Source organism: Nuphar pumila, chromosome 11, assembly GCF_984573655.1.
Source record: "Nuphar pumila chromosome 11, dmNupPumi1.hap1.1, whole genome shotgun sequence".
Taxonomy (NCBI): domain Eukaryota; kingdom Viridiplantae; phylum Streptophyta; class Magnoliopsida; order Nymphaeales; family Nymphaeaceae; genus Nuphar; species Nuphar pumila.
In genome coordinates, this window is record NC_143259.1 from 93,265,744 (window position 1) to 93,276,967 (window position 11,224).

The 11,224-nt window shown below is 39.8% G+C and overlaps 1 protein-coding gene and 1 pseudogene across 1 annotated transcript; one reads left to right on the plus strand and one right to left on the minus strand.

Annotated features, from left to right (window-relative positions):
• Window positions 1-1,720: 1,720 nt before the first annotated feature.
• LOC149822513 (trihelix transcription factor GT-3b-like) lies at window positions 1,721-6,084 on the minus strand. Its single transcript, XM_089981167.1, has 2 exons — window positions 5,731-6,084; window positions 1,721-2,923 (listed from the first exon to the last, which is right to left on the minus strand). Exons 1-2 carry the CDS (start codon window positions 6,076-6,078, stop codon window positions 2,366-2,368), a joined length of 906 nt encoding a protein of 301 aa, XP_089837293.1. The 5' UTR covers window positions 6,079-6,084; the 3' UTR covers window positions 1,721-2,365.
• A 3,890-nt stretch (window positions 6,085-9,974) lies between these two features.
• LOC149822514 (25S ribosomal RNA) lies at window positions 9,975-10,974 on the plus strand (annotated as a pseudogene).
• Window positions 10,975-11,224: the final 250 nt, after the last annotated feature.

Here is an 11,224-nt window from a genome sequence, read left to right on the forward strand (position 1 = left end):
CTCATTTTTGTTCATAATGGCATATGCTTAGCCTGCAAGCTCATATATCACGTCTGGTTTAAAAGCAGGTGGTCCTTGGAAGTGCTTGACCGGGCTATCTTGCTATGCCCTTTGCTTCTGTATGCCGTCAGTGCTCACTCTGATGCTGCTCATCCATGCGATGAAGAGCATCCAAATACCATGGTTGGACTCTCTTTTAGATTGGTCCTACATTTTTTTCAGAGCTGCTGATGCCCTAGAAGAACAACATCTGAGGTTTGCAACGGCTGAAAAAATAATTGAACCCATGGTATTTGGGACGCCGTTATCACATGTATTAATGGCATCGATCTCTGATGGATTACCTGACCTGATAAACTCTTTTCTTGACACTGTACAGCAATTCTCTTTTCGTCCTAAAACCATTTAATTTGAAGTAATGCTGAGAAAATTCCACATTCACCTTCCACGGCTACATCCTGTCCATAGCCTCGCATCTGCCAATTTTTTTCATTTTTGGCCATCTTAAATTATATAAAAGTAGGGGTAGTGGCGTAGTTCAGGCAAAATAATTTCTTTTATTTTATTTTTCTTTCAAATGGCATCTTCATCCTACGGAATGGGAATGGAATTTTACTGTTTTCTTTGGACGTTATTATTATTGTTTGAAATGATTTGTTGCTTATAGGGCACACGTCTAATTTTCACGTACAATGAGAACTTTATGAGTTCCGTAAGACACCATTTGAGATCATGCTAATGCTCGAGTTGGTGGAGAGAGAGAGAGAGAGAGAGTAGCTGCCTACTCGGGTCCGTGCTTACCAGGTTTTTAAAGAGGTTTTTCATTTTGATTGTATTTTTTCAAATCTGATCATGCAGATGTGTTCTACATGTTTCATTTTATAGGCATGAACTCTTGGATCTTGCTATTCCGACACATGGGTAGACTTTTATAAGGTTTGAAAATCGATGGTCTACAATTTTTATAAATATTCAAGCTGAAAAATTCACAGTTTTCATAAAAAAAACATGATGGTCAGATTTACAAAAAACACCTTGAAAACCTCCCTTCCCTTCCCTGATGGTAGACTCCTAACTTTGGTAGGCAATATATATATATATATATATATATATATTAGGATTAAAGCTTGTTACCCAAACTCTGTTGTGGGAGCAGAGCGGTTGTATTGCCATAGCTTTATGTTAGGGATGGAGTTGGCAATTGCAATATCACATTTCTACACTATTCACCAGAGAATGTTTTTGGCAATTCCATCCTAACATCACATTCTTTTGATGAACGCCACATGTTGAGAAAACCATATTTTAGCAACACACACAAGGCTCCCAAACATAGCCTAAATCTTTCAGCACGGGACATCATACTGGGTGGTCCAGACACTACCACGTCATCTCAAGGCACACGTTTTCTTTGGATAGTGTTCCATGACCAAAATCAGTAGGAAACGGTTTGTTTGTGAGGAAGAAAAAGATAGGGGGCCCAAGTGTTCCAACTTTTGTTGACAGGGCATTGCTGTTCTCCATTTGGATAATGACAACTCTGGGACTTGGCCGAATCTATCAAGCCTAGCCTCATCCTCTAATGGGACTTTTGTCATGTTAAAGAAACAAAAAAGGGAGTCTTCAATGAATGGTCAGTTTGAGAAAGGAATCACAAAGTGGGGTCTTCACTCTTGAACAGGTTAGCCTGCTTATTCCATGAATTTCAACAGATTGGCCCCCACATGTTTGACATACTTCTGACTCTCTCAGCGTACGTGTTCCTTTCCAAGATATAGAACAGAATATGGAGAGTTCACACAACACGTACACAGCCCTTTCCTTTCTGTTCATACACTAGACCAAAAGCATGTGTAGCCATTCTCAAAACTGAAGAGTTCAAACAAGAGCCTTCTTTGTAAAAGTACAATCGTCTTCCATATACACCTACAGAAACAAGTTAAAGAAACGAAAAAGGGAGTCTTCAATGAATGGGCAGTTTGAGAAAGGAATCACAAAGTGGGGTCTTCACTCTTGAACAGGTTAGCCTGCTTATTCCATGAATTTCAACAGATTGGCCCCCACATGTTTGACATACTTCTGACCCCTTTCCTTTCTGTTCATACACTAGACCGAAAGCATGTGTTGTCATTCTCAAAACTGAAGAGTTCAAACAAGAGCCTTCTTTGTAAAAGTACAATCATCTTCCATATACACCTACAGAAACTTAAATAAAAGTGTGTTCTGGCAGAAGATGCTCCTTCCTAGTGCAAAACCCACGAGGATATGATTGTAAAATCACCCGTCCCCATCAATGGTCTCCTCTGCTCAAAGTTTTTTTATTTCCTTACAGGAAGAGTGACCGTATTTTCCAATCATTTATCCTTCAAAACTCTTCATCGATAAGTTTCTTGAGCAGCGCAGTGAAAAGTGCATCTCTCTTCTCCGAGCGTGTTTCTTCTCTTATGCGTCTCTGTTCTTCTCTCTCCCTCCATGACCGCTCCATGATCAACCTCTCCCTCTCCAGTTTCTCCAGGGACTGACGCCATTCCTGCTCAGAAAGATGCCTCTCATGTGCCCTCCTCTCGATCATCTCTCGCCACTGGAGCTCTAGCATGTGCTGCTGCTGAAAGAAGACATGAAAAATGCCTTCGAGAGTGTTCTGGTTAGACTTGTCTGAGGCAACTCTTGCCTTGTTTTTCTTGCTTTTTCTGGCTATGCTATCCTCATCAGTGTCGTCTTCATCATCTTCTTTGAATGCTGAGAAGTCATCTGAAAATCTTTCCTGCTGTGGCCTTTTCATCTTCTTCTTTGAGCTAGTGCCCCGTAATTCAGATTCTAGCAGTAATCGCTGCATGTTTTTCGCACGCTCAGTGAAAATAGTGTGCAGTTCATCGAAGAAAGGGCATTGCCGTCCATTCTCTGGATCAGAGGTCTCTTTCCCCTGCCAAGCATGAAGCAGCAACGATTACTACCACAATATTCAAGCCTGAACAGATCCTACAGCATTGAGGTTCTTGACAGAAGACAAGAAAAATTCAAGTTTTTGCCTAGAATACAAATCAAGCAAACAGAAAAAAGAACAGAACAAAAGAAAACCCAAGTAAGTCCTAGATTTAGGACCTGAATCAAGAAGCCTGACCAGATCCTGGAGGCATTGAATAGCCAAGCCATAGGTCATGTTACCAACAGTCTAGACAGCACAGTAATCATCCAATGAAGTAATGTAAAAAAAATAGGCGCAAAAAACTCTGCCAAAAGACGTTGGTGGAAAAGGGTTGGACCCCCAGGGGTCCGACTAATTTTCTGCCTTTTGGGGATATTTAATCCCCAAAACACAGAATGGGTGGGGCCGTTTTAAACCGGTCGGGCCCATGCCATTTCGGGGACGAAATGTGCCCCATAACAATTTTTTTGGTGAATCAAATGGGCCCTTAATGTTTAGACATGTTTCTGACCCAGCTCAAAATTGTCAACCCAACAACCAGATAGGGTGTTAATATCTGCAAAATAGCATTAGGCTAATAGGCTGAGCAAAAGGATATCACGGGAGCCTCAGATAAAAAAACAAAATGAGGACTGTTTTCATTATGAAACCAAGGCTAACTAGCTGATGACTCCTAAAAGCATTATCTTTTTGGTTTGGGACCGCAGTTGATTTTGTATTAGTGATCACCTATTTTGAGTGCCAGGATGGCTTTTTAAGTAAAATGATATTCTTAGTACCAAAACCTCTTACAGGGACAGTCATGCTTGTGCTCTGTATCCATTCCCTAAGTGCTACATATTTTTATACTCAACATTGCTCCACTAAAATCCTTTGGCAAATACAAGTCTCCATTGAGTTTTCAAACAGGGATTCAACCTCCTACTTGAAGCAGTAGAGTTTGCCCGTGAACTCAGGTGAATGAGCCCATTTTGCTAATGGAATTTGATGAGTTCACTAGCTATAAAAAGATATCAAAGAATAAATTTCATGATACTTAGAGTGTTAGTGGATGCAAATGGCTCAATCATAAAGGCATACAGGACAAAAACAATTGGATGCGAACTGTCAAGTCTTCAAACACCATTCTTCAACAATATGAATGAAATTTTACTTTTACTCACTGCAACAGTAAACTCGATATCAATGTTTCTTCAAATTCCAAACTGCAGTGGAAGCTTAAACCATTTTCATACTAAACAAATAAATTATTGAAATGAAAGAACCGATATAAGCTGTAGAAGTTCAACATGTTACTCTCGCCTCTATCAATTCAATTACTTCCACAATAAAACAACAGAAAACATAAGTTCAATAGAGAATAAAAAGTCATATTGTCATGGTTCATTGATTGTGTAAAATTATTCTAGAAGTCTAAATGCAATCTGGAAACCATTACCAAGTTTTTCTGGTTGAAATGTTGCATATCTTCAAACACTTCAACTTATGTGTCAGGATGAGAAGTTGAGACAACGATAAAAAAGAAGCATTCAACATAACGAAACAAACAACTTTGCTTCCTAGGACTCAGGCAAGTTCCATGGATAATGAATGAAACCTCCATATGAATTTCGGTATCTTCACTATGTTAATCAGAAAATGGGGCCACGCCAAACAAATGGGAGCTGTGGACCAATGTTTCCTGCCTCATGTAAATGCAATTAAGCGCCTTTTAACAATCAGCCTGTGAAAATGCACCCTCTGTACATTTTATGCGAATTTGTTCCATGCCCTTTCCTGTCAGGAGATGAGCCTAAGGGCAAACAAAGACACCCCCCCCAAAGACTTACATACCCAACCCCAGACAAGTCTTCTTTTTTTGGTGTTTTGTAGGACACAAGATTTCAAACAGATGGAAAATACGTATCAATGCTTGGTTCAGCGGGAATTTAGCCATTTAGCCACTGTGTTAACACCTTGATTGTTGGTTGCACAAATTCCTCAACCCAATAAGGCCAGACAACAAAAATTTTGAACCATAGAATGGTTAAGAGAAAAAACACCTCAAAATTAACAAGGGAAATCAGTTGTCCAGCAGAGTCGGGAATTTGCGTCCTGTACTCCATAAATGCAAGTTCTCAACTCATCCAGAAAGCTCAAGGAACCTAGGACATCCATCATTTTTTTAATAATAAAAAAATCCAAGCTTATCCCAGTTTTTTGGATATGTGGGTGCATCATGGGATACATTTAACCACCAACTTATGCAGAAATACTGCATGTATGATGCGCCCCAATGCAAAATTTTCCAATTTTTCCAATCTTTTCCAGAGAGAAAAGCTGTTAAATGTAGACGGCGTCTCTACTTATCCAGAATTGTGGGATTTATTAAAACAAGAGAAAAAAGGCAAAATCACAGCTCATTCAGCATTGCCAGATAAATGGCCGCATTCAAAGGCACCCAAAAAATGAAATGAAACGATGAGTTTTACGCCGTTGGGGAACGCCAACCGTAAGTACAACAGGCAAACAGACGGCCACGATGTTGGCATGAGCAAAAAGCTCAAGTTCAGCATGACCTGATATGCTTCCAGTGGGGACAGATCTCCGATCTCGAGTGCGGTTTCTTCGCGCAATAAACGAAAACAAGAAAAATCTCACGCCAAATATGAATCAAAATCCACCAAGAGGAGACGAAAAAAAGATGGAATTGAGGTTATTCAGCACGAAAGAGGCATCTTTCATCACCACAAACGAACGGACGATTGATAAAGCAAAAGAAAAACAGAAACAAAAGAAAAGAAGGAGGGTAGTGAGCGGCCTACCTTGTAGCGATTGACCAAGTTCTTCCATTTGCACTTGCATTGCTCGGGGGTTCTCCGGTATCCCCTCTCGGCCATCCGGGAGGCGATGGCTTCCCAGAGCGTCTTGTTCCGCTTCGACTGCGTGAAGTCCCGCTCGAGCTCCGCCCTGATGGCGATGAACTCCCTCGTCTCCTGGTGGATCCACTGCGGCACCCGTACGGAGTCCTCCCTCCTCTGCGCCGGCGGGGCGCCGCCGCCACCTCGACCCTCTTGCGGTCCGCCCGACGACGACGACGCCCCCATAGCGCCGGAGAACTCCGCTGCAACCAGGCGCACCGGCACGAGCATACCCATCGCCAGGGCTTCCATCTCCGCGTCCATCATCCTCTTCTCTTCTCTTCCTCCAATTTTCCTTTGGGAGCTCTGCTCTCAGTAGCTAGCTTCTCTTCCTCAGTCGAGAGAGAGAGAGACGGACGGGAGGCAATATACTCGGGAGGTTCCGTGTTTTATAGCCGATCTGCAGAATTACCAAATTGTCCCATGATTAATCCGATTCGACGTCCGATACGAGTTGTTTTTTTGTAGACCGAGACAGAGAGACTGTGATTCAAATTTTCAGATTGGATCCCAGCCATAGTTCCCGCGGATTGGTGATTGATTAACAAACGACTCTCTCTCTCTCTCAATTTGCATATTAAAGAAAAGCAACATTTTGTCATGTCGACCTGACAGTCTGAATGAATTAGAAATCATAGGCGCGTGTCATGTCAATCCAATCGGACCTCAAGGATGGATTTAGTATAGTTCAAATGCTAAGAACTGACTCTTACTCTTATATTGTATTTTTGCAAGGAAAAATATGATTTAATGAGTTGACAAAATATTGCACATTGTAGGTAAGGCTCATAAAATCATACCCACCCATCTTAATGGAATGATCCAAGAGTTTCCCATTACCAATCCATGTAGATCAAACTTTTGTAACAAATATCGCAAGATTTATGAAAATCTAATGACAATATCAATAGAAATTACCCAAAAGTTTAAAACGATAATTTCTCACGAGATTTTCAAAATATCGAGAGATTTATGAAAAAACATAAATACGATGATTTAAATGTGATATCTACATTTTAAACGGCTATTTATCATGAAAAAATCATGCATTTTTATTTTTAAATATTTTTTATTAATATTTTCTTAAAAAAATAATTTTTATACTTTTTTAATTTATTTTTTTATTGCCGAGATTTTGCCGAAAAAATGCCAGACTTATGGAAAATTTTCAATTTCTCCCCTGAGTTTTTGACAAATAAAATTTTGCTGAAAAAAAAAACGTTTGTCACTATGGATCAAACATGTAATGTTAGTTCATGAAAAACAATAAAAATGAAAAATAACTCATTTGTATGTAGCGGCAACTTAACTAAATGAAAACCCTTTAAAAAAACTTTTAAGGGTGTTCTGATAACTTTTACTAGTTGAATGCTAGGTTTAAGGTCATGAGCTAGGGATGTTCGGATCTTAAATCCAAGGGATTCCAAGTTACCAATATTTTTTCAAGTTTTTCTCAAAAAAAAAAACAGACTTTTTCAAACAACCTTGTGATTTTTCCTGGCCAATATTTTCCTAAGAAAGAGATCTGAAACATTCAGGGGAGGATCCATGTGGTCCACCGGATACTGAACTGATCCGGTGAAGACACGGTTCTAAAAAACTTTGACCCAACCGGATCGTCCATTCCGAGTAGGTTCGTCCACAACAACAAACGCATTATACACAAGGGCATTTTTTTGAATTTCAGATCGAATTTCAGAAGGGAATCGGAGGGTCGTTACGCGTTGAATGTGAACGCGCCTACTCCGATCTGAATTTTGGAGCAGCCTCCACCACCGTTCTGTGACATATATCATGAGATTTATAAAAAATCTCGCATATATATTGCGAAAAAATTGCCTGAAAGTTTAAAAAGGCAATTTCTCCGGAGATTTTCAAACGGCCACGATATTTATATTTGTAAATGTATTTTATTTATATTTTCTTATAAAATTTATTTTTTATCCTCAAAATTTTGCCAAAACAAATGTAAGATTTATAAAAAAATTAAAAATCTCCAGAGTTTTTTTTGCCTGCCAAGATTTTGTCGTTTTTTTAACTTTTGTCACTATGCACCACCTCACCTGACACTGAGATAGCCCACACAGAAGGAAGAGAATCAAAACCAACCCCCAAAAGTTTTCTTGTGAATGTGAACGCGGTTGCTTTTCCCACCTTACTTTCTTACTTATGCTGTATTTGTTTTGGATTTTAATAATGCTTTCTTAAGAAAGTCTCTTTGATAACTGTCATATTTGTTTTGATCTCAACGCGTCACTCTCATAAGCCTGTGGTAAGGTTATATAGAATATTGCGGACCATATTTGGATCTGAGAGACCCGAATAATGCCACACTAGGTAGAAAGAAGCCGTAGGGCTAAACGATGAGAGGAGCTTACTTGTGGCTAGCCAAGCTAAGTTTGAGCTTCTATGACAAATATCGCAATTTCTCGTGAGATTTTGAAATCATCGTGATATTTATATTTTTAAAAGATATTTATCATGAAAACTCCCGAGATTTTTATTTTTAAATGTGTTTTAGTTATATTTTCTTATAAAATTTATTTTTTATTCTCAAGATTTTGCCAAAAAAAATGCAAGATTTATGAAAAATTTCAAAATCTCCTGAGTTTTTTGCCTGCCGAGATTTTGCTGTTTTAAACTTTTGTCAGTATGCTTCGAGCTGACATTTTTATAGAAAAAATACATTGTTTTAGAGCTAGAAGAAATAAAATCACTATTGCTACTCAAGAAACTTATACGAGTTGAGGCGAACCTAGCCTAGCCTTTTTTGCAGTTTGAACGAGCTCTTTATGAGTTGAGTCAAAAGCAGCTCGACTTGTTTCACTGCCTAACCTCGTAAGATGGCTATGGCGGACTCAGTTCGGAGACTATTTGAGAAGGAATGGGATGAGCGTGAAGGGATCCAACTTGAAAATAAGAATGAATGTCTTGTGTTTGGGTCCATACCGAGCAAGTATGGTTCATGATGCAGGAAATTTGGATCTGGAGGTTTGGATTCAGAGTATTTTTTATGTGGTGAAGATATTTAAACCAAAAAAAAGCAGCCAAGGCATCTACCAAGTTGGAGGCAGGTGGGTGAATCAGTCTAGTTGTTGATCAGACCAAAGTCCGACCTTTTTGACCAGTGTCATGCTTTCACACGCTTTCAGTCTTAGAAAACTGAAAAAATCTTGAAACATGGCCCCTAGGTTACATTTAAAATTTAAAGATCTTTATCAAATTCGATTTCAGACTGAAATTTAGATGTCTGAATCTGTATTGTGTCCAAAGAGAGAGAGGAGAGAGAGAGAGAATTTAAAAATGTCACAAAGACACGTGAACCGAAAATAAGTGATGTGGGTTCGACTCGCAAGTTAATTTTTTTTTTGGGAAAATAAGATATGATGACAATATTTTTTTTCATTTTTAATCAATAAAAAATTTTGTTTTGATATTTTAATGTTAAAAATGTATTTTTATTGAAATAAAACTTTAAAAAATATTATTAAAATATTGTTCGTAAACTCAATTTAGATTTGTGATAACCACCTGAAATATAATCTTATGAAATTAAGAACGTGACAAAATGGTTAAGCCAATTACCTTAAAAGATAGGTTGGATATGGTATGTTGTCCTCAAGCCGAACAATGCTAAATAGTTTGCTCGAACCATTGGCATGACCGCTAAAAAATATAACACTCAATTATACAGCATAACCGCAGGGGTAGCCCACGTAGCCAGTGGGGGGTGGTTGTGAAGGTGTTGAGTTGAAAGCCCCGGATCAAACCCTTCTGGCATGCGGTTGTGTCTGTAGCTTTCAGAGGTGGGCCACGTAAGGTAGGGTGGTCATGGCCCCACCTGGGGTTTTCCCGCCCTTGGACAAGGGACAAGCAAGCGTTGCGACTGTGTAACATGTGTCATAGCTGTGCACACAAGTGTTGCATACGCGCAATTGTGACTGTGCACACAAGTACCGCAGGTGTGCAACTTGTGTTCTTAGGCAAGGTCATGGTTTGCACATATGTGGCACTTGTGTAAACTGCATGACTCTTAAGGTATCCAAATGCCTCATCATCTAATTAGTGGCATGCATGAATGAATTAATGAGATTTCCACTGTCCCTGTCTACTATCCAGCAAAACCACAACCAAGGGACCGGACTTGGCAGAATCAGAGGAAAAAGAAGACCCTGTTGAACTTGACTTTGTGAAATGACTTGAGAGGTGTAGGATAAGTGGGAGCCGTTTTGGTGGTGCAAGTGAAATACCACAACTTTTAATGTTATTTTACTTATTTCGTGAGTTGGAGGTGGGCATCGCCCCTCCTTTTGATTCCAAGGCCTGCCTTGTGCGAGCCAATCCAGGTGGAAGACATTGTCAGGTGGAGAGTTTGGCTAGGGTGGCACATATGTTAAAAGATAACGCAAGTGTCTTAAGATGAGCTCAACGAGAACAAAAATCTTGTGTGGAACAAAGGGGTAAAAGCTCGTTTGATTCTGATTTCTAGTACGAATACGAACAGTGAAAGTGTGGCCTATAAATCCTTTAGACGTTCAAAATTTGAAGCTAGAGGTGTCAGAAAAGTTACCGTAGGGATAACTAGATTGTGATAGCCAAGTGTTCATAGCGACATTGCTTTTTTATCCTTGGATGCCGGCTCTTCCTATCATTATGAAGCAAAATTCACCAGGTGTTAGATTGTTCACCCACCAACATGGAACGTGAGCTGGGTTTAGATCATCATGAGACAGGTTAGTTTTACCCTACTGATGATCGCATTGTGAAAGTAATACAACTTAGTACAAGAGAAATCGTTGGTTCACACAATTGGCAATCACGTTTGGTTGAAAAGCCAGTGGCACGAAGCTACCGTGTGCTAGATTATGACTAAACGTCTCTAAATAAGAATCCAAGCTAAGAAGTGGCGCTTGTCCCTACCGTCTGTGTGCCAACAGTAGGGGGGCTCATGCTCCCAGGGGCCCATGTCATAATTGGTGATCTCCTGTGTGGCAGATGAGCCGCGCAGGTAGCCTTGAAATATAATTCCTCTCGATCAACAGGCTGAATCCTTTGAAGATGACTTAAATACGCAATGGGGTATTATAAGTGGTAGAGTGACCTTGTTACCACAATCCACTGAGATTTAGCCTATTGTCACATCGATTCATCCCTCCCCTCTTTTTTCACCACACAAAACAAACTTTTCTCTAGTGTTAAGGGAGGTTTTTGAGCACTTAATGATTGTCTTCACTTGGGATACACCAGCTGCTAAAGTCCCATCAGTGCCAAGGGAGGTTCTCGGGTAATATGGCTGACCCACTTGGTGTTAGCTGGAACACTTTGTATTTTTGCATAGCAGTAGGACATCCCATGTTATAAGTTGTAATGTCAAGTGATGTCCACAATTGTGGCACAT